The 23,046-nt window shown below is 38.7% G+C and overlaps 3 protein-coding genes across 9 annotated transcripts; 2 read left to right on the top strand and 1 right to left on the bottom strand.

Annotated features, from left to right (window-relative positions):
* Positions 1-966: 966 nt before the first annotated feature.
* fam43a (family with sequence similarity 43 member A) lies at positions 967-3,509 on the bottom strand. Its single transcript, XM_079596930.1, has one exon. The coding sequence runs from the start codon at positions 3,318-3,320 to the stop codon at positions 2,271-2,273; it is 1,050 nt and encodes a 349-aa protein (XP_079453056.1). The 5' UTR covers positions 3,321-3,509; the 3' UTR covers positions 967-2,270.
* Positions 3,510-4,375: 866 nt separating this feature from the next.
* Positions 4,376-10,414, top strand: lsg1 (large 60S subunit nuclear export GTPase 1). The gene is made up of 14 exons (XM_079597751.1): positions 4,376-4,809; positions 5,169-5,295; positions 6,118-6,238; positions 6,351-6,437; positions 6,527-6,613; positions 6,996-7,056; positions 7,138-7,314; positions 7,964-8,299; positions 8,394-8,495; positions 8,749-8,892; positions 9,331-9,454; positions 9,569-9,648; positions 9,747-9,920; positions 10,046-10,414. The coding sequence occupies exons 1-14, from the start codon at positions 4,708-4,710 to the stop codon at positions 10,223-10,225; spliced, it is 1,902 nt and encodes a 633-aa protein (XP_079453877.1). The 5' UTR covers positions 4,376-4,707; the 3' UTR covers positions 10,226-10,414.
* Positions 10,415-10,950: 536 nt separating this feature from the next.
* On the top strand, positions 10,951-20,717 carry tmem44 (transmembrane protein 44). 7 transcript variants are annotated; one of them, XR_013795904.1, is made up of 11 exons: positions 10,951-11,238; positions 11,311-11,440; positions 12,128-12,181; positions 13,019-13,109; positions 13,217-13,377; positions 14,018-14,104; positions 14,312-14,482; positions 15,360-15,593; positions 15,700-15,843; positions 16,261-16,371; positions 17,791-18,086. XR_013795904.1 is itself a non-coding variant. In XM_079597753.1 (11 exons), the coding sequence occupies exons 1-11, from the start codon at positions 11,093-11,095 to the stop codon at positions 19,986-19,988; spliced, it is 1,404 nt and encodes a 467-aa protein (XP_079453879.1). In that variant the 5' UTR covers positions 10,952-11,092; the 3' UTR covers positions 19,989-20,650. The 7 variants fall into 7 exon arrangements, 5 of the variants coding, with proteins under 5 accessions (XP_079453879.1, XP_079453878.1, XP_079453882.1 ...); XM_079597753.1 differs by lacking the exon at positions 16,261-16,371 and adding an exon at positions 19,976-20,650 and having other exon boundaries at positions 10,952-11,238; positions 17,791-17,963; XM_079597752.1 differs by lacking the exon at positions 16,261-16,371 and having other exon boundaries at positions 10,953-11,238; positions 17,791-18,124.
* Positions 20,718-23,046: the final 2,329 nt, after the last annotated feature.

The raw sequence follows: 23,046 nt of genomic DNA, 5'->3' as shown, positions 1-23,046 counted from the left end.
TATGCAACACTACAAAAAAATAATGAAGACTAGCACTTTCCTGCAGAAATCCCTTGCGGAATCTTAGCATTTGCCTCTCGCTATATATTTATTTAGTTAATCAACACTGTGATGCACTGCAATAATGCGCTTTCTTTAATTCAATTTCACGCATGAGCCATTAAATCAATTAGGCAATTTTCTATTAGAGACAAAGTTGACTTCAAGATGGATTTTCCATGGGTGAGAATTAACTTTTGACACTTTCAAAGACTGCTTAAACTTTCCATGTTTCATTTGTGTTTACATCTCTGCTGAATCGAAGGGTATTAAAAAAGTTAATTTTGCACACACAAAACTTGCTACATTTATTTCAAACAGCTATTAGATTAACTCTTCATAATTGGAGATGGAAATTATCCTTATCTTTCAATAAAGCTCATTTTGTAAATGTATCTGTGACCTACATCATTTGTGAAGCTGGCCTATATCTGTGAATGCATCTGCTATTAACCGTACACCTAATAAGCTCCATAAAGGAAGCACCAGCACAGAAGCTGAAACACAGTTTAACAGTTAGGTAATAGGTTGTTCCCTTATAGGCTAATTACATGCAGGCTCACTTTAGCATATCCGTTTATTGTTCTGCATGCAGTGTTATATATGCATATAAAAGCGTTTGATGGTGAATCCCATGGAGGTGCGGAACTGAGAGCAGAGGAACATGGGAACTTGTTTGATGCTTAGACTGCTGGGAAAGTCTTCAGATCTGAAATTTGACTGCCCTGTTTTTAGCGTAGCTTATATGTCTAATAAGATAGGGTTATTTCTTTATAACTGCACAAATCGTTATTTTACCCCTGATTAAATTCAGTGGCAGGTTTAGTTAAACTGCATTTTAAGATTCTATTGATTTATAGATTCTGTCACTCAATTGTTCAATTCTCTGCCATGATTTGAACATTTGCAGATCTGAAAGGAGTCCTCAGAACATACAGCGCTGAAGAGCTGATGTGTGTGTGACACTGCTGTAGGAAGTGACCTCTCTGCCAGCGTTATTAACACTCTCACCACAGGGAACGTGCGGCTCCCCCTCAAGTGCAAACGTGCCAGCTATTGTGAGACTCCGAAGGGGACGTAATACGTTGCCTGCATGCATGCTTCTGAAAGCACACTTGAAAGCAAGCAAATTTAAGCCTGCCTGGAAGTTCAAGTCGTCTAAATAACATTTGACCTATGGTTTTTACAGCTGATGTTGCAGAAAATGTTCCACGTCGATGTTCAATTGAGTTTTTTTATTTATTGGTGTTCACAGAAACAAACCACATTGTTTAAAAAATAATGGATTTTGTTTACACATTATGTATTTAATATATACATCTCTGTACATCAGGAACATTGGCTCTTTTGCACAGCAAAGATAAAACATGTTTGTAAGAACATTTGAGAACAATATTATGCACATAAATAACATAATACTTGTCTGAAATCCACCACAGTGCAAAAAAACAAAGGGACATCCTGAAAGGAAAGTAGTTTCGTAACTCGTTGTTCAGCTAGTTTAGACGCTTCTTTCAAAAGAAAGAAACAAATATAGAAAGAAATAAAGATTGAGTTACATATTTCAGGACTGGTGTTTTCATTCAAACAAACAAAAAAACATTTCCTTGAGGGAAACTTATTAGGTAAACAGATCTTTCCTAAAACCTCTTTCCCCGAGGTTAACAGGGACTTTAAGCGTCTTATTGCGCAGAGCAACTTCCATCCAGACCCCTAATGAGGGATTATTGTGCGAGTGTCTGTAAGTCCACAAACATATCCATGGCTTGTCTCAAAACCTAGTGAGCTGCCTACCTAGACAGCATTTTGGTGCACTTTGAGTTAGCTGATCTCAAAACCTCCACTGTAAAAAAGAAAGAAAAAGTGCATTACATGTGTCTTGGTTTCCATCTTGTCACAATAATTCTGCTATTTAAACTCAATTCTCTTAATCAGTAAAACAATTTAAAATGTGTGTTTTTTTTTTAAGTGCAGGTTGCAACTTTGGCACCACTTTGATTTGACTTAAGGCGGCAGTTAAGTGAACTTTTTTACACTTTTGACCCAAACATGATGTCTAGGTAGGCAGCTCAGGTTTTCACACACATCCCGTAAATAACAGCGCGCTTTCAAGTCAAATGGATGAAGTGGCACATGCATGCACTCAAACGCTCGCCTTCATCATCATCATCATCATCATTACCATGTAACATCGTATGTCATTGCTGGAGATTGTCTTTATTCAAGAACGGTCAGCCGACTTCTTGCATTTTCCTATCCACAATGCCATTAGAGAGAGAAACAGTCTCTTGGTTGCTGTCTATGGAGGACTCGCTGCTCGTGCTCTCCCCGGACAGCAGGCGAGTCACTCTCAGGTCGGCTTTTAGTGTCTGCACGTCGTTCCCTATACTCATGGAGCCCAAGTCATTGATGATCTGACACAGTTCTTGCTTGCCGTTAGACACACAGTCGCTGTCGCTGTCGTTGTCCAGAATATCCTCGCACTCAAAGTGCATGGCTTTCTCCTCTTCCTCTTCCCCGACCAGGTCCTCCGTGATGGAGCCCAGCTTCGGCGCGCTCCTGCTGCGCTCGACCGGGGGTTTATAGTAACACTGTCCGTTTAGCAGCTTCCTCAAGGGCACCAAGGGAATCGTTTGCTCCCCGATCAACTGCTGCTGCTGGTGCCTGGCATCGTCCCTTCTTTTGAGTCTTTTAAACTCGGCCAGGGCTGTCGCTGAGGTCTGGTAGAGGAGCAGCGCCATGGCCTTCGCCTTCTCCGGCTTGGACACCAGCACGGCGTGGCAGCGCAGCATCACCGCCTTGTGCTTCATCTCGTGCCGGTAGATCCAGGCGAATATTTTGGGGAGCCGCGGGTCTGCGACACAGTAGGTGATCCTGTGCAATAAATAGAGATGTCCGGGTCTTTTCGCCTTTTCGTCGACGTGGACCATGCGGATGCCCTGCGAGCTGATGGTCAACTTCATCTTGGTGCCGTTCTTCCCCATCTCGCTCTTGCCCCAAATCTTACTGACGGCCACGTCCGTGCATCCGTCCCCCTTGGACTGAATGGTGGTGGCATTCCCCAGATACAAGACCGTATACGTAGGGTCCTCGTTGGTGATCTTCACCTTTTTCCTCTTGGATTTGAACATGCTCCCGACTCTGTTGAGTGCGCTTTCTGGGCAGGATTTGGCGAAGGAGGTGAGCGCGGAGTAGTTGAGGCTCACGGCATAGCCCTTCTGCTTGGACTGCTGCTTGTCTTCCTCGATCAGCTCGAACTTGTTCTTCTTCCAAGGCAACATACTGGTCGTCTTGAGGACAGTGAAGATACTAAATCTACTGTACTAAATCTATTACGCCTAAATTCTACCTCGAAACAGGCTTTAGTCATCTATCGACTTGCTTTAAGACATTTTCAAAGTTGCAGAGCACTTCATAGACCGGTTGGCGTATCGCGTCGGACGCTATAATCGCCGCATCACTGAATAACACACTGTACAGTACAAGCGTGAATCAGTGACTTATATACTGGAATGAACCAATTCAGACTCACAGAGGGGAGCGAGGACAATACCAAGAAGGGATTAAAGGGACAGTTCACCCAGAAATGAAAATGTGGTCATCATTTACTCACCCCATGTTGTTCCAAACCTGTATGCGTTTCTTTCTTCTTGTGAACACAAAATAATATATTTTAAAGACTTGACAGTTGACGGCACCCCTTGACTTCCATGGTATTTTTTTCCGACTATGGAAGTCAATGGAGCCCAATCAACCCATCAGCTGTCTGGTTACCAACATTCTTCAAAATATTTTCTTTTGTGTTCAACAGAAGAAATGAGTTTATGATGAGAACAGTTTACTGATGACAAAGGACAACAAGGGGGGTTTTACCGACGTAAAACAAAACACAAACCCTTAGGCTATTTGAATTTCTATAAGGTTAAAAATGGCAAAAATAAATAAATAATATACAACCTGATATTATATGTAACAACAACAACTATAATAATAATAATTATTATTATTTTATTACGTCATATTCTATAATAATGAAAGTAATAAAGTTTAAGCATCCTGTTATTATAGATTTAATAACAATGACAACAACAACAAAATGTAATTATTAATTAAATATTAAAATTATTAAATATATTACACATAAGTATTATTAACAATAATGTTTAATTATTATCATTATTATTATTATTTGCCCCTCTTTCATCTTAGAGAGGCATAGAGCAGGAAGAATGGTTTGGGTGAATCTGAAACTTGTTATGTGACGCCCTCTGCTGGTGACATGTAACAATGCAAGGGAACGTTGACTCAAGCAGTTTGCAAACATCCGGAACTATTCAAAGCAATGCCTTTAGATTTCCTAGGGACATATTTTAGTGAGACACCCTGGGCCTAGAACAACCCAACAGATTTATCTTTTCGTTGTAATCTCAGTCTCAATCTTTAAAAAGTAAACATATGCACTCCACTAAGGTGAACAAGCCTTAAAAGGGGATCTATTCTTGACGCCTTATTGTTCTGAAGAGGAGGTTCCTCTCATAAACCAGTCCGTGTGACTTCCTTCCTTTGCCATAACAAATATCACATGGTTGAAGTTCTGTCTATTCGTATGTCCACGAGCAGCTCGCTGACACAGTTATATCGCTGTTTAACCGTGTAAAAGTATCTAATATGGGAAAGAAGAAGACCCACGGAGAAGGCTCAGGGTTAGGGAGAGCTTTAATAAAGGAGAGACTGAACGCAGGCCGTGGATACAGGAGAAATGACACATGGGTAAGAAAAAGTCACTGTCTGATCATACAATTGCTCTTTCACCTAACGTTATAGCATTAGTCTAGATTATTGTAAAGCTCTTTATAATAAAAAATATATATAAATAAGAAAAACCGTGACTTATTATTTTGTAATGTTTTATTAGGGGTCGACAAACGTACGATATGAGCAACATACGTGCAGAAACACATATTTATGGATTTAAAAGGTTTTTCATCATAAACCAAAACACGTGGGCTACAAAATATCCTGATGAAATAGATTATTTTTCTTTAGGCAAGATAGTGTTAACTTGATTCAGTAGATGTAAATTAAGCCAGTGTAAATCTGATGTATTTTCATTGTTTTGTGTGTTTTAGCTCCACACCAGCGAGCTGAATGATGGATATGATTGGGGTCGACTAAACCTACAGTCTGTCACAGAGCAGAGCTCTCTGGATGACTTTCTTGCCACAGCTGAACTCGCTGGAACTGAATTTGTTGCAGGTTGGTGGTAACCATATCTCTGGATTATATTATTTCTAGGAACCAGGGTTATTATCGTTAACTAAAATTGTTAATGACATTTTTATTAATTGAAATAAATCTGAATTAAATTCAAATCCAAATATTAGATGAAAACAGTCACCATGAAATCAAATTTGACTATTTAAATTTTTTCATTGAATATTGCTGCATTTTATATATATATGTATTTTTTATTTTTTATGAATTCATGTGCCCTCGAAATCTTTCATCAAAATCTCCCTACCTCTTGCAACATTTCTTCTCCTCTTTGCGAGGGCGGGACAACTTGTCACTCACATGAAATCATAGCAATAGCAAACCACAACCATCCAATCAATTCCCAATGGACAAAATCAAGTCCTGTCCTACAATATTTTTCTTGTTCGAAAAGCCGTTTCACTCGGATATACGTCACAATAGAGAAGAAAAGACTTTCACAATTTCCATTTCATGCTGCTTTATATTGCAAACTGGTATTTTGGTATTTGCTATCATACTATTTTTGGTACAAACTGGTATTTGCTATCATGCTACCATACAAACTGGTATTTGCTATCATACTATTTTAATGATCATAAACAAACTGGTTTGTAGCGCGGATCCGCGAATAGTTTTACAGTTTCCTACAGTTTCCTGCACTTTCTTATTCTTCCAGTTATTTCCCTACAGCGGCTAATGAATCAGAAGTCTCCCACATTAAAATAATTCCTTCTTCTTTGCAGAATTAAGTGGATAATAGTATATAAATAATACTAAAATAACCCTGCTGGTAACAGATGAAAATGTTTTATTGTTTTGCAGAGAAAATGAACATAAAATTTGTCCCGGCTGAAGCGAGGGCTGGCTTGATTTCCGCTGAGGAGTCCAGACGACTGAAGAAACTCCATGAGGACAACAAAGGGCTCTTGCGAATCCCCCGAAGGTATGTTGTTGTGGAATTTTTTTTTTAACCTGTAATAAAGTTCCACTGATCTGTCATAAATACACAATTATGCAAAAGCAGATGTATTCAGGATTGTGTTCTGTCACTGCAGGCCCCCTTGGGACGAGAGCACAAGCACTGAGGTTCTACAGCAAGCCGAGAGGGACAGTTTCCTTACATGGAGAAGAGAACTGGCTGGGTGAATGTTTGATCAATTTAGTCCAAAGACTAGCAAATCAGATTCTCCGACAGGATAGTGTTTGTGAGCAAATGCACTCTCTGTTATAGGTTGGAAGAGGAACAGAAGTTGATTCTTACCCCTTTTGAGAGGAATCTCGATTTCTGGAGGCAACTCTGGAGAGTTATTGAGAGGAGGTGAGCTTTTGACTGCCTTTATTCTACAATGGATGTTTTATTTGTACTTTTACTATCTAATCACACTGTAATATAAGCATGATGGTTTCTTAGGGGCCATTTACACTACAACTGAAAACAGAAAACTTCTTCTGGCCTGAAAATGCAAACGTTTGAAAACGATACTGTTATTGTCTCCGCGTAAACTACAAAATCGTGAATTAGTGAAAACGGTGACGTCATGCGCATGCGTATTACTGTACGTGTGCAGTCTATATGTTTGCAGTGTTTCTTTACAAAGTGGCATCGGCAACTACTGGCCTGGCAGCAGAATACAGCGTTTTTAGTCTTTCGTTGTTGTGTAAACGTACCCTAGAATACTAAATTTTTGTTTAATCCTCAGTGATGTTGTGGTTCAAATCCTTGATGCCAGAAACCCGCTTCTTTTCCGCTGTCCTGATCTGGTAAGTAACAATAAGATAATAACAAAACAATTACACTTGCTCGTCCTATTTTAATCATACTTCATTTTCTGTCTCCATCAGGAAAAATATGTAAAAGAGGTCTCTATTCACAAAGTAAACATGCTTCTGATGAACAAAGCTGACCTGCTCACTAGAGAACAGCGGCGAGCTTGGGCCAGATACTTCCAGAAAGAGGGGATCAGAGCGGTGTTCTGGTCTGCTTTAGCTGAGGCTCAACGACTCGAGGTAGAGGAGAAGGTAAGATATTACCTAATATATATATATATATATATATATACACACACTTCTATGTAGCAAGGATGCGCTAAATTGATTACAAATTACAGTTAGACATTTGTTACAAAGAAAAATATCTCAAATAAATGCTATTCTTTCTAACTTTTTAGAGACTAATCGATTGTATTCCTTATTTGTTAGTCGCTTTGGATAAAAGCATCTGATAAATGTAAAAGTTCTATTCATAAACATATTCTGGAAAAAAATACTGAGAAATGTTTCTTGAGGAGCAAATCAGCATATTATAATGATTTCTGAAGGATCATGTGACACTGAAGACTGGAGGAATAATTTACAGTTTAAAATGTATTAAAATAGAAAACAGTTGGTTTAAATTGTAATAATATTGAACAATTTTACTGTTTATACTTATTTGATAAATGCAGTCGTGTCAAGCTTCTGACTCCTTTCAGAAACATTAAAAAAATCTTACCGACCCCAAACTTTTACACGGTATTGTATATAATTTTAGAACTAGGCTTACTTGAATATTTGTGTAATGATGCACATGAATTGGTACGTTTTTAAGCGACTCATTCTTGTCAGCAGCATTATTCTTTGAGAACTGAGTGTTTATTATTCCGTTTCTCCTCAATGATTGGTGTTTAAGGGAGAAGAGCTGATGGACCAAGAGGATCAGAGTGATACAGAACAGGAAGCAGCCCCCAGAAATGCCACAGATCATCATGAGGAAAATATCACTTCACCAAATGAAGAGAACGATGAGAGTGAGCAGGATGAAGAAGGGAAAGTCTGTGTTGATGAGAGAGATTGGCAGACATGCTCTGAGGAATCAGGAGACGAAGATCATGCTGAGGAGAACCCAGAATCCACAGCGGCTTTTTACAACTCAAGCCGTTTGTTACGTAAAAATGAGCTGCTGGAAATTTTCAAGTCTGTGCATTCTGGGCTGACATGCAAAGATGGACAAATCACAGTTGGATTGGTGAGTTTAAACGACAGTTCTATAATGTATCAAACATTTATGACACTGTCCATCAGAACTCATATTCATATTTCCACTCTAAATTCTCATTAAGGTGGGATATCCTAATGTTGGAAAAAGCTCCACCATCAACACCATCATGAGGAATAAGAAAGTCTCAGTTTCAGCTACACCTGGACACACAAAGCATTTTCAGGTGACTATTTCGAAATAAGGAACATTTCACAATGGAGTTACTTATATTTTCACACTTTTTCTCCTAAATGACTCTTAGGAAACTCTTAACTACTTCCTTACACCACCGATTTTCAAGCTGTTTACCAATAGCGGTCAACCAATCTGAATCAAGAATTTAGCAACTAGCAATGTACTATAAGCATGTTTACATGCAATAACAAGGTCACTTTGTTCTTGGGGTTTAATTGACTGTTGGTGTGTCTCTGTTTCAGACTCTGTTTGTTGATCCTGGTCTCTGCCTGTGTGATTGTCCTGGACTGGTCATGCCATCTTTTGTGTCCACCAAAGCAGAGATGATTTGCTGTGGGATCCTACCTATCGATCAGATAAGAGATCATGTTCCAGCCATCTCTTTGATATCCTTTTTTAACAGCAATGACCATAACAATTGCATTTTTGCTTGATCTTTTCAGTTGTATTAAACGCATATACTACTGTTTAAAAGGTTTGGTTTTAAAAATGTATGTTTTTTTTGTAAGTCTCTTATGCTCACCAAGACTGCATTTATTTGATGAAAAGTTCAGTAATACTGTGAAATATTATTACAATTTCAAATATTTATTTTAGTACCGTATATTTAATTAAATATAGCCATTACACCAGTCTTCAGTGTCACAAGATCTTTTAGAAATTATTCTAATATGCTGATTTGCTGCTCAAGAAACATTTTGTTTATTATTAATGTTGAAAACAGTGGTGCTGCTTCGTATTTTTTTGTAAACTGTAATATAAATATTTTGAAGCATCGTAACATCTAAGTTTGAACTGCAGGATGTTGCCCTTAACATAAATACGTATGTCAGACTATCCCTCGAACTGTGCTGGAGGGGACCTACGGTATCAACATCATCAGACCGAGGGAAGACGAGGACCCTGATCGACTGCCTACCTATGAGGAGCTGCTAATGGCATATGGATGTCAGTAAACTTTGCATGATGTACACATTAAGACATTTCACACCAATTGATTGACCTTTTTTAAAACTCTGCTACTACTGTACTGACCAATCATAATTTATTTTCTTCATGCAGATATGAGAGGCTTCATGACGGCACATGGCCAGCCAGACCAGTCAAGATCAGCCCGTTATGTTTTGAAAGACTATGTCTGTGTAAGTGCCTCTACATTTGCCACCACCAGCTCTGAGTTTTATAGTTATGAACATGGCGAATGGAAGAAGCTAATCTGTTGTTTTCTGAATCTCTGCAGGGAAAACTCCTTTACTGCCACCCTCCACCCCACATTGACCCTAAAGACTTCCAGCCTCAGCACGCCAGGTTTGCCATGCAGATAGCAGATGCCGAACAGCTTTCTAGCAATGCCAACAAACCATCAAAAGTCAAACGCATAGAGAACACCGTGGATAAAAGTTTCTTTCATCAAGTGAGATTCAACCCATGAAGGGATTTGTTTTGTAATAATGTTCAGCTGGCAGTACATTACACGGCTATACATTTTGAGGTCTAAATCACTCACTGTGCTCAAAATCTGTGATTTTTTTTTCATAGGAAAATGTGCGAGCGCTGACCAAGGGTGTGCAGATGGTAATGGGTTATAAGCCTGGAAGTGGTCCTGTTGGGCCTGCAAATGCAAACACAGAACAACAGGCTGGGAAGCCCTGGAAAAAGCATGGTAACCGGAACAAGAAGGAGAAAGTGAGAAGACTCACCAAACATCTGGATGCGTGATCCCTGTTCTAATCAATTTGCAAGCTCCACCTCAAAGATGTCAGGATTTCATACACTCTAATGCAAAGACTTTCATGAATTTTTAATTTTCACCATACATTGAAGTGATTGATGAGTGCTGCTGGACATTTGGACATTCCTCTTTGTTTGAAATATCATCACTTATAATAATAAAGAAATTGTCACTTTTATCAGTGTATGGGATGACAAGATTAATGGTCACACTGACAAAAATGCTAATAAATGAAGCTCCTTGATAATGTAATTACACTAGATTTATTCTTACAAAAAATTGCTGATTTAATTTCAGTAAAATATATGGATGTCTAGCAAAGCTATAAGTATAGTGTATAGCAAAGTATAGTGACGGTTTCTCAGTGTAATTTCTCTCAAATTCATCATTAGGACTGCGGTTTGTAATTTTCTCCGAAGCTATTTAAAATATGAGGTATTGTTGAATTGTCTGTTGTAAATAACCTATTAAAGGTTAAAATGTATCTTACATTACAAACAGTCTTTTAGGATATGTTTTTGTGGTGTCTTTATACTTCGACTTAAAAATGACAAATTGTGGGAGGTAAAATATAATCCTAACTTTGGACTATTTTAATGTACATTTACGAGCCACTTCACATGATAGGCTAGCATTCACTTCCCAACCGCAGCCAATCAGCTGTGTGAAAGTTACGGTACGTAATTAATATGTATGAGCCAAGCATGTGGGCGTTACCAAAAAGATACAGGTGATTGACGGGCGATGCTACCATCCATATTCCATACAGCTGGCAGCTAATGATAGAAGTGAGAAACACAAACATTTGGATTTTCTCGGAGTTTCTTCTCCCTCAAAGGGTGACAGTATGAAACATGGATAAAATTACATTCTTAGACATTGTCCACCGATGGAGCCCAGAGTTTGTTAAAGGTTGTCTTTCGACATATGAAGAACATATTTGCATCTCGGCTGCTCTTTACGTCTTGTCTGCTTTTATATTACTGGTTTCCTTTTCACTGTAAGTGTCATGTGATTAAAAGTATCCGACGTTTGGAAATGGATAAACTATTAATTTGTTTTTCCTTCTCAGTCTTCTTTATCACAGATGTAAAACGCGAAGCAGGAGTGTGAGCGATGAAGCATTCCTCGCCTTGTATTGTTTCGTGGGCAACTTGTGCAGCGCAGTGGGCGCTTTCCTTTCCAAACAGTTTGATTTTCAGGTGAGAAACACAAGTTCGCAGAACTGTTTTATCATTATACCTTAGGCTAGTATTTTAATTAAAGGGATAGTTCAGCCAAAAATGAAAATTCTATTATTAATTACTCACACCAACTCATCTCGTTTTATAAAATGGTAAGACAGATTAGATGTAGGCTTTTATTCACAACATTCATCAGTTCACATATCGGTTGTGGTAAATGGAAGCTCAAGCATGCTTGGTTGACGTGCGAGAACCAATGAGGTTTATTATCTGCTGCATCCCAATTCGCCTACTTATACTATGCCCTAAAAGTATGTAGTCTACTGTTTTGTTAAGAAAAAGTACATACTGAGTGTGTAGCAGAAGAGCTTTGGGACTTACTACTTCGTCATATTTCTCTCTCCTCGTGTGTTTGCAATTTGCATGCATTTAAATGTTAATGACCAAACGTATCTTTACAAAAGTTCACATTGCTGTTGCAGATGAAATATAATGTGGATAACATTGAATAAATATATCGTTTTGTCAGCTTAGATAATAAGTAATCAATCAAACCCGTCCAACACACATTGAGTTGTGGGCAATATTAGTTGTGCACTGATCTGCACTTAGGATTCTAACCGGAAAAAGTTGACCAGGTATCTTTGGAATACATACTACTGTATGATTTGGTACACACTAATTTTAATTTTGAATACTATTTAGGGCAGATACTATGTGAATTGGGACGCAGCACGTTTGAGCTTCTGCAAGAGAGAGGTTTGTTCTCGCACATCAAGCAGGTTCGGTTGAGCTTCTGTTTATGTTCGCTGATCAAGGTTTATATGTTAATGAAATCTGTTATCATGTAAATCTTAAGTCTCTTCATAATAAGTCTCTTCAGAAAAGTTGGACTAACCGCTCAATTCATATGGATTAGTTTTACAATCTCTTTATGAACTTTTTGAAGCGTCAAAGTAGTAGTTGTGTAGACTGTCAATGGAGGGAGAAAAAGCTCTCAGATTTCATCAAAAATATCTTCTGTTGTGTTCTGAAGATGAATGAAAGTCTTACAGGTTTGGAACGACATGAGGATGTTTAACTAATAACAGGTTTTTCATTTTTGGGCGAACTATCCCTGCAAGAGCTTTGAATCAATGACGGTTGAAACCTGCCGACTGATGGTACCACCTACCGGCCGGAACAGGTGCTGTTCAACCGCAGATTCGGATTTGATGACATTGCTGTATGCGTGCAGCTGTTCACGTCAGACCAAAATGCTTTTTGGTTATATAACAGAGGAGTGTAGACATCATCAGAGTGAATTTGCAGAGCGACAAGCAATTGTCTGTGAAATCGAGAGAGGTAACAGCTTTTGGAAACCTGTAATGATGCCTTGTCAGACCCTGCTGTCACGTGATTCACGTCAGACCAAAGTGATTTGTAAAATACAGAAGAGAGAAGTTTGAACGTCACCCGAGTGAATTTGAGCATTACAGACAGTTTGTCAATAAGAAGAATGATTCAACTATAAATTATTATTTTATATGCCACAAAATTGACTATACTACAAATACTACAAGAAAGCAATGCTAACAGTCTGTGCATCTTTTGCAGATTTCTATGGCTTCATTTATGGCAATTTTGGATGTCATTCATTTCCTGTCAATATCTTTCTCCATTTATTTATGGTATAAGTCAAAAATAGGTGAGAGTTAGATCACACACGCACGCGCACACACACGCACGCACATGTATCACTCATTGGTGTAATTGTGCTGTCACAATAAATGGTGTATCATTTGTGCTCTCAAGGAAGGAAAATGAGAATGGTTTCCAGGAGGCGGCGGCAGAACTTTCTAGCTGTGTGTCTGCTGTTTGTAATGGGCGGCAGTGTTTACCTGGGTTTACCAGTCCATTCGAGTGCAAAATCTCCAACTCCATCCATGAGGAGACTACTTGGATTCTTCCTCAATGTAAGTAAATTCTTAAGAAATTCTTAAAAGACAGGAGTATATGGAGCCATACCAAATGTGAACTTATGCCATATGGCCAGCATCCATATCACCCTGTAGCCCAAGACTGGTTGCCCACTGAAGCTAAGCAGGGCTGAGCCTGGTCAGTACCTGGATTCGAGACCTGCTGGGAAAACCAGGTTGCTGCTGGAAGAGGTGTTAGTGAGGCCAGCAGGGGGCGCTCACCCTGTGGTCTGTGTGGGTCCTAACGCCCCAGTATGGTGAAGGGGACACTATACTGTCAAAGAGCATGAGATGGATGAGACGTTAAACCGAGGTCCTGACTCTCTGTGGTCATTAAAAATCCCAAATTTGCCCATTGGCCTCCTAATCATCCCATATATACTCTTGGCTTCATAAATCTGTCTCCTCTCCACCAATAAGCTGGTGTGTGGTGGGCGTTCTGGCGCGATATGGCTGCCGTCGCATCATCCAGGTGGATGCTGCACATTGGTGGTGGTAGAGGAGATTACCCTTCTATGTAAAGTGCTTTGAGTGCTGAGAAAAGCGCTATATAAATTATTATTATATGCAAAATACTGATAAGTCTGTTTTAAGCAAGAGTACCACCTTGGACTTTACATATGTCTTTTGGGAACAGGACCATACTGAGAACCTTGGTTACGTGCTGGGTCTTCTGTCCTTCGCAATTAACTGGACAGCCAAGTTTCCCTTCGTCCTGAAAGCTGTGAGTGGTATTTTTTTGTTCCAAGTAATGTTTTTTTTAGCACATTATCATGCCTCTTGCTTGGCTTAATAAAATAGTTGTGCACTAATTTCATAATGTCAACAGAACATTAAATGAAAGCATGCAGTCGCAAACCACTGTTGCACGCAATACATGTGAGCATCATATCCAAGTTTTCACTTAACTGTGCCATTATATCTTTTCCAGAATAGGGGAGAGCAGAGTTCTGCTGTACAAATGTCGTCTAGAGTTCTGTCTTCTGTTGCTGGGGCTCTGTACGGCTCTGCCATTCTTCTCTATGACACCGAACTAAGATCAGTTATCAGAGCAATGCCATGGATACTCTCTGCTATCAGCTGTGCTGTTCTGGATCTTTCTGTATCCTTTGACGCATACTGTGAGTGAATGTAGGTCTGCATTTAAAATTTGCTTTGGTGCTTTTTTCATGCCTTAAGTATTGGTGCCTGCAAAGGCAAGCATTAAAGTGCCCCCATTATGCTTTTTCAGATATTACCTTGCATGTAGTGTGTAATTATAGCTGTTTGTAAATGTAAAAGGTCTGAAAAAGTAAAAAAAAAAAAATCAAAGTGCACAACAAATGGACTTCCTGCCTCCTAAAAGAAATAACTGATTCTGAACTGCCTGAAACGAGTCGCCTGTAATTCCAGTCTTACTTCCTGCTCGAACATTTGTAACAGACGAACAGCGTCTGTTTGACCCGACCTCAAACACTGTAGTTGTAGTTGAAGCCTGGAAGAGTTTGGTTCAGGTTGATGACATGTCAAGAAGACGACGTTTTCTGGTCTGCAAAAACAAATCCACTTTGCATGCACTTCTAAACGATGAGGACTCGGGCTCGAATTGATACAGTAAAACCGACGCCATCGTTACTGCTCATATCACTGTGTATACAAGTGCTGAGGAAGCCTCTGGAGCTGAAATTCAGTTATGGAAATGGCCAGTTCATTTTCCAACTTGTGCTTTTTAGACCAATCAGAGCAGAGTAGGCTCTTGGAAGGGGTTTAGAGAAATCGGATCCTTTATCGAACTGTTTCCGACACTGAGAATGAAAAGAGGTGATGCTGCAAAGTATATTGAGAGAGTTTTTTTTTATTTTTTTTATTATCTTGGATGTAAACCTGTTGTAGGAGACAAACTAGGAATTTTTAAAGTAGCATAATAGTATTTGTGGAAATGCTATACATGTGAAATGATGTACCTGTTCTCCATCCTCTCTTTAACTTTGATCTTTCAGATCGTGGTCACCATCTGTTTCAGATCCTGCCATAAACGCCGTTCTGTGCGGTCTTTAGACTCGGATACTGAGTCTTTGCTAGGTGACTCTTCTGTCAAGGGTCAGCTGTGCAACAACAATGTTGAATGCTGCAGGAAGAAGCCTCTGAGCAAGAGGCTCTCAGCAAGAGGCATCTCTCCTAAAGGGACTGACATGGGACTCTACATGGATGTCAACATACAGCCAATGAGGAAGGTTTGCACTTGTTTTTTCATTTTGGTAAAGTCTTTATATGGTGTTTTGAACAGTCAATAAGGTATGTTAATGATTAACTACAAGTCATGACTGGTGCCTCTTCCAGGTTTGTTTAAAGGAGGTGACCATCTCACGGGACGGCTCATCAGAGAGTCTTCCTCTGAAGAGGACTGTCAGGGTGGTGCGGGTTGATGAACCGTGTTCATCTGGTACCTCGACGGATACATCTTCTCTCGGCTCTGAACTAGAGGTTAGAACCCCATTTTTTTTCTTTTCAGAGGGATCCACACCTCTATTAAACACCGTGTATTTGAAGGCTGCAGTACTGCTCTCTGAAGGTAGATGGTAGCAGAGTTTTGCCTGAAGGAAGGTGACTTGAAACAAATCACATGGAAAATATGAAAGTCTTTCAAAAGGATTTATCTACAGTCTTTATTTAACATATTGCTTGCACACCTTACAATCTAATCATTCAATATAACATCTCAATTTAAATTGTACCTGGAACCATATTGGTGAAAATGTTGTTGTTGCTGCATTCTAGTACTTTCTTGGCTCTTTTAGTAGCTTTTGAGAATGCCAAGTGATTGAGGATGTCATTTAATCTAAAACAAAGGCAAATCGCCCTGGACGAAAACAATTGAACTTTGTTTTATTCACTAAACAGGAAAAAGCTAAGCATGTGAACCTCCTCAGACACAGCGTGCGATAAAGGACAACCCAGAGTTCAGACCATGACATCTTTCTTGATGTCAAACGCTGTATTCCAGTGATAAATGTAAGATTTCCGACAGCTCTTACTGTAGGTTAAGCCTTTAATTTGTGAGCTAACGGCATCAATCACCATCAGGCGAAATTGTAATAACAGGTTATATAAAGACTTCTAACTAGCTGTGAGTTGAATACAATAATGAAATGGATCTAAAAAGTGTCTGAATGAGAAAAGATTGCGGGCACATTTCTGACTAATCGAAATGTGACATTCTTGCAATTCCATTCCATTGAGTCACTTACTGTAAGCAGCTGTGAAAGAGAAAGCTAGGCTTGGTGTTCCAGAAGTTCATGTTGTTGCTTGATTGTTCTGCTGTTAAAGATCTATAATAAAGGAACAGGGCAGGACCTTTCTGCATCGGAAGTGGTACAAAATGCTTGTTCAGTCTACAGGAGATATAGCCCGCGACTGCTATTTTCAGAGCGGGTCTGTCGCCCGCCCCATGCATGGAGAACAGTGGACAGGCTGAGGGGTTTTCTCAGGAGGGTCTGTTTGTGTCTGTGCGTATGAGTAACTAAACACTCCTGTCAGCTATTCATGCCTTAAAGGAATGGTTTAGCGCAAAATAAAAATGGTCATCATTTACTCACCCATATCTCGTTTCACACCCATATGTGACTCTGGATCACAAAACCAGTCATAAGTCGCATGGGTATATTTGTGGCAATAGCCAACAATATATTGTATGCGTCAAAATTATAGATTTTTCTTTTATGCCAAAAATCATTAGAATATTAAGTAAAGATTATGTTCCATGAAGATATTTTGTAAATTTCTTACCTTAAATATATCACAATTTCACTTTTGGGATTGAATGCAGCACAATCGTGAACATAAATGGACAACTTTTAAAGGTGATTTTCTCAATGTTTTTTTTTTTTTTGCCCCCTCAGATTCCAGATTTTCAATAGTTGTATCTCGGCCAAATATTGCCCTATCCTAACAAACCATACATCAATGGAAAGATTATTTATTCAGCTTTAATAAATATTCAGCTTTTGTTCAGATAAATCTAAATATCAAAGAATTGACCCTTGTGACTGATTTTTTTGGTCCCGGGTCACATATGAGTTTGTTGTTTCTGCATAACACAAAAGTAGATTTATTTTTCATTTTAATTATTTCATTTATATATTTTAAAGTTTATTCATTTAATGCATTTTATTTTAATAAATTAATCATTCATTAAATGTATTTATTTATTTGATTAAATTAATTAAACTAATTATTTATTAAATGCATTTATTTAATGCATTTATTAAATTTATTCATTAAATTAATTTATTTATTAAAAATGCATTTTTTGCTTGAAAGTTTGTATCAATGTTAATAGGCTCTTATGTGCCATTACTCATTTATTCATTCTTATCATTCATATTCTAATTATTTTATAAACCATTTTTATGTTTTCTTTGATTTATGCAGTGGGACTTTGAAGAAACAAAAACGCAGTGGATCCCAGTAGAGGAAGCTCCTGAAGATCTTCAGAAATCAGAGGCGTTCCCTCTCCAGGAGTGGCCAGTGGGTTCGATTTCGGAGTCCACTGGCAGACCTGGCACTCGTATTTGCATCTGCAACCGCGCACAGCTATTGGAGAAGTTGGCATCCAAATAATTTTAAAACTGAACCCTGTGCCACTAAATTGAATGATCATGCATTACTTATATAATATGATTTGAGTGTAAGTTTAATAAAGTAGTGTAAAACTGGATGTCATGTTCATTTACAGTGCAAAGCCGTCATTTATATCAGGCACATTTGTGAGAAGGCTGACGGTGTCTCTCAAACCTCAGAGCTGGTCTGACCAGTACGAGCTTTAGAAGGCTGATCTATCCTTGTATCCTTCCCTCGTGGCATCTAAGGCTCTTGGCACTTCCCTGTCATTCAAGCTGATGGCTTTTTCCATTGTCGTCCCCTTTCCTCTCCAGAGCCACGTCGCTGATTAATGGGATGGCTCTGAAAACCTTATCGGACCTGTCGTTTGCATTGACGATACAGAACACTGACAAATGAAGGGAGGTGTCTCATTGACTGCCCTAATAAAAACAATATCACCGTTTTGCAGGCTCGCCAGGTCGGGAGGTCACTTCCTTTATTTTGATAGTTTCTGTCGGTTTATTTGAGCTGGACTGGACATGGCCCAACAGCCCGAGATAAGGCGTAGACGAGACCATGAGTGTATTCAGCGTCCCCGCTGGTACCAGACTCGGCCTGCCTTGGCTTGCGACTTTGCCTCCCATGCTCTTTGTATCTCAGTCAGTCGGGTTTAACAGATTGGCATTCAGGAGACTTCCTCAAAGCATGATAGCAAGACAATGTGTTGATTAGAGTATGTCAAGCACATGAGGACATTTCTTGTCCTGGTGGCTTTGTGAATAATGCGTAGGCTCACACAGAATCTGTGGAACTCTGAAGACATTTCCAACAAACTGAAATGCCTGTCATTCACTAAGTTCAATTGATACTGTGTCTTTCGCATATTTGTTCACTGAATAACTTCTTGTTGTTCACTGAATAAAAATAGGGGTCCAATGTTATTATACAGTGGGGCTGCCTTTCAAAATATGTCCTGTAACCAGTTTTCTAGTAGGCCTATAATAGTTTTTATTCAGATTTTGAATTTGCTTTCAATTTTTATATTTTCTGTTATTTTAGTTCAATATTTAGTCATTTTGTTTGTGTATTTTGTCTATTTTAATATTTAGGTTCTATTTATTTTTTATTTGAGTTATAGTTTTGATTTATTTCCAGTTAGTAATTTATTAAACTTAAACTTATTTCAGTTATTTGCAAAGGTAACATTTCCAATTTTAATTTGTTTTTCACTTATTTTATTATAATTAACATATAAACTGTATATATACTCAGTGTGTATATATATATATATATATGTATGTGTGTGTGTGTATAATTTACACACACACACAAATATAATTCTATATAGTGTGTGTGTGCGTGTAAATTTGAATAACCTTGTTTGGAATGCCATGAAAATGAAATAAGGACTATACAGATATAGTTCTAAAAATCATTATAAATATAAAACAATAGCCGCACCACAACGAAATCAGCACAGAGAAATCATTGGAATCACTTTCAGAGCGATTTTTTTTCCAGCTGATGAACGATTAAAAACAATGACAGCCAATCAGAATCTATCCTGCTTGAGAGGGGCAGATGACAAAACCAGAGCGCACGCTTATAATAAAAAGAAAGATGCTGTGCATTGGTGTATATGCTAATATGGTTATCGTTTTTTAATGTTGTGAACGGGTCTTTAAAACAATAGTTCACCCAAAAATGAAAATTCTGCCTTTACGCACCCTCAAGTTGTTGTTGTTTTTTCGGAAGTCATGGTCCATCAACTTTGGTTACCCATATTCTTCCAAATATCTTATTTTGTGTTCAGAAGAAGAAAGACATGTACAGGTTTGGAACAACTTGAGGGTGAGTAAATGATGACATAATTTTCTTTTTTGGGTGAACTATTCTTTTAAGCTGAAAACTACAAATATTCCTTAACATTTGTATCTTTGAATATTGTAATGACCTCATTTTATTTAGCTCCATTTGTTCTCTCAATCTTTGTTTTATCCTCTTTGTTCTTTAGGTTCTGTGCATGACAATCCTCAGACTGGTTGTCCTCAGATCCTCAGCAATGTGCTCTTTGACACAGATGTGGACTCAAGACATTGCTGAGCCATCATTTCACAGAGCGTCTGACGCAACATGCCGTGGATGATGCGCCTCTCTGATGTCACTGAGCTCTGGCTGGGCGTCCGCGAGCGGCCTGCCCGAGGGGCTTGAGTTTGTACTTAATCCTCTACCCCCCTTGAACTTGGAGAAATGAAAGCAAACTGGCCGCTTTGTTTAAATAGGTGGAATTCTGTTTGCACATCTGACTCGAAGCACGGATTAGAACATCTGAAGCTGCAGTTGTGCGCGAGAACTGTTTGTTTTTTGGATTGGCATGATGTACGTCATCTTGAACTCACTACACTCTTAAAAATAAAGGTTCCGAAAGGGATAGAAGAACCATTTTCGCATCCCTAAAGAATCAACATAACGATAAAGATATAGTTTTACAAATTGTTCTAAGAATAGCAGTCCACACCACAACTAGTGATAATAATGGCACAGAAAACTATATAATTGGAATCAACTTTGTTTTTTTTTCAGCAGATGAATGATTAAAAACATTGTTAAACATCTTTAAAGAGCTCAAAACTGCTGTAGTGCGTGCTTAAAATAAACAGAACTATATTGTCCGCTGGTTTGGACGCTTTTGGTTTTTGGTGTGAATGATGATGGCCTCAAGAGGGCAGAATGTGGTGACAAGTTTATTTTAATTCAGGCATTTCTGATACTTTTTACTCGAGAAGACAATCTGAATGTGTTAGGCCTATGCTGTAGATTCATCCGTTTCCTGCGTGCTTTTGAATGGATATGGATCTTTTTTAAAGGGGTGGTAAAATGGCATTTTCACAAGATGTAAAATAAATCTCTGATGTCCAGAGAGAGTGTGTGTGAAGTTTTAGCTCAAAATACCCCACAGATATTTTTTTATATAGCATGCTAAAGTCACTTTTTGAGGGTTTGCAAAAACGCACCGGTTTGTGTCTGGCCCTTTAAATGCAAATGAGCTGCTGCAGAGGGCGGGGTTTCAAGAGCTTGTGTGTGTTAGCAGTTGCGATTACCTCATGCAGACACACCAGAAACTGTTCTGCCTTTAATGTTAAAACAGAGTCAGACAAAGATGGAGAGACTCAAGAAGAAGTGACAACATGTAGAATGCAACAGGACGTCTCTGAATGGTTAGTTGATGAATTTATGTTGCTGATGTGGAGTTAACTATCTTCAATTAGGATATTCTGTCATGGTAATCTATAAATAGCTCGTATAGGAACTGTTGTGAGATGCACACAGAGTGACTTTCTATTGCATGTGAAAAGATGGATGCTAAAGTTTGAGCAGACTCACAAATGTACTCTTATACAACAACTTTTCCTCTTCTCAACATGGACTGTGGGGTTTATGTACATTTTAAGTGTACTTAAAGGTATAGCGGAGGATTTTCTTCTTCCGGGTGGGTAGTGTATACTATTGGTCCACCTAAGTGTCAATCATTCTGGTGATATGTTTACGTAAGGCCGTTCACACGCTGGCGTGCGCTAAAAGCACATGTTGGGCTTCCCACTGATGCCGCAGTCGCGAAGATTCTACTAGACAGGTAAAGTTTGTCATGCTATTTGGAGAAATCCATTTAAAATCACTGCTAGTAGGCGTTCCCTCTCGGTCGGGAGCAAATAGAAATTGGAGAGGGCGGGTCTTTTCTAAAAGTAGGAAAGATCCTCCGCAATACCTTTAAGTAAAAGTACTTGCATAACAATATATTCACTTAATGTCTATATTCGAATAATAATAAAAAAACAGTTAACTCATTCAACCTAATACTTCAATAATGATGGAAAAGCCGTTATTTTTAAAAGTTTTTGTCACCATTTCTGAACAAGCTTACAATTAGGCAATATGCACATCAAGCTTACTATACATCTCATTTTTCTTTTAGTTGAAAACATTAAACAATATGTGTAGGCATACACACAAAAAATATATAAAGAAAAAAGCCATTTAATCTCAAGCAGCGCGAACGGAAAAAAACGCAAATAAAGCAGACTGCGCAGATGGTATAATTTAGGCCTACAGAACAATAGCCTATAATAACTTACCAGAGACATGGAGAGACTAGACACAATATAACGGCTCGCTAAGCGAAGTTTCGAAAAGCACTTTGGGTTTTCTGTTCTTAAATCTGTCTACCTCAACGAAACTTAAAAGAAGTATAGGCCTATGTCTCAAAACAATTAAGATATCTGATCACTCGCGCTGCTTACCTCGGTCGACTCGACTGCTGTTTGGATTTCTCATTGTGGTGGTGATATTATAATAACTGAGTTTCATTAATTAATTTGATTAAAAGTAGCCTACTTCCATTTGATCAAATAGGCTACCATCCACTTGTTAAAAACGCCACACAGCGCCACCCAGTGCATTTAATTGGGTAATTAAAATGGTGGCAAAATTGTTGCTGCATGCATACCCCTCTGACACCGAGTAGTTGCGCTCCTGTCTATAGCCCTTGCGTTGAATACTTTTACTTGTCGCGGAACGAGTAGCCTATAGTTAATGCGGGCGTGTACGCATGTATACCAAGGGTGGTCCGATGCGACCTCCATAATAAAACGCTCCAAAATTCAAAGCACCTTCTCTTAATACAGTATATATACGTGTTGAGCATCCCCATAGCACCTGCAACAGAAAATCTATTCAGTCACTTATAATAAGTGGCTGTCACATCACTTCCTCTTAATGTAATTCATAAAAGAGCCGTTAGTGGTTAGAGATTTCGACTTCAGGTCTGAAAGGTTAGTGGCCTTTGAACGGATAGCAACTCATTGTGTTATGTAATACAACCCCTCTGTAAAACAATACAGCTTCTTATATCATTACATGATTTCAGTTTTTCTCTGCTCACCACTCGCACTTATCACATGTTGCACATTATATATATTGATTTTAAAGCAGATAGTGTAACTATTGTGGATGATCGGGAGTAGCCTACAAGAGGAAAGGCCATGTTGCTATGCTATCTGAAAATAATAAAGATCTCACTGTTTATCA

This window comes from Phoxinus phoxinus (genome assembly GCF_949152265.1).
Source record: "Phoxinus phoxinus genome assembly, chromosome: 22".
NCBI lineage: Eukaryota > Metazoa > Chordata > Actinopteri > Cypriniformes > Leuciscidae > Phoxinus > Phoxinus phoxinus.
The sequence above is the reverse complement of the archived record's forward strand: the minus strand, read 5'-3'. Positions and strand labels throughout refer to the sequence as shown.

What these genes read in the sequence shown, in the direction of transcription:
- fam43a (XM_079596930.1), bottom strand. Translation starts at nt 3,320, where the DNA reads ATGTTGCCTTGGAAGAAGAACAAGTTCGAGCTGATCGAGGAAGACAAG.
- lsg1 (XM_079597751.1), top strand. Translation starts at nt 4,708, where the DNA reads ATGGGAAAGAAGAAGACCCACGGAGAAGGCTCAGGGTTAGGGAGAGCT. An exon ending in TGGAGAAGAGAACTGGCTGG is followed by an intron (nt 6,438 to 6,526) that starts GTGAATGTTTGA and finishes TCTCTGTTATAG; the next exon opens with GTTGGAAGAGGAACAGAAGT. An exon ending in ATGTTCCAGCCATCTCTTTG is followed by an intron (nt 8,893 to 9,330) that starts ATATCCTTTTTT and finishes TAACATAAATAC; the next exon opens with GTATGTCAGACTATCCCTCG.
- tmem44 (XM_079597752.1), top strand. Translation starts at nt 11,093, where the DNA reads ATGGATAAAATTACATTCTTAGACATTGTCCACCGATGGAGCCCAGAG. An exon ending in ATGGTATAAGTCAAAAATAG is followed by an intron (nt 13,110 to 13,216) that starts GTGAGAGTTAGA and finishes TGTGCTCTCAAG; the next exon opens with GAAGGAAAATGAGAATGGTT. An exon ending in CTCTCGGCTCTGAACTAGAG is followed by an intron (nt 15,844 to 17,790) that starts GTTAGAACCCCA and finishes TGATTTATGCAG; the next exon opens with TGGGACTTTGAAGAAACAAA.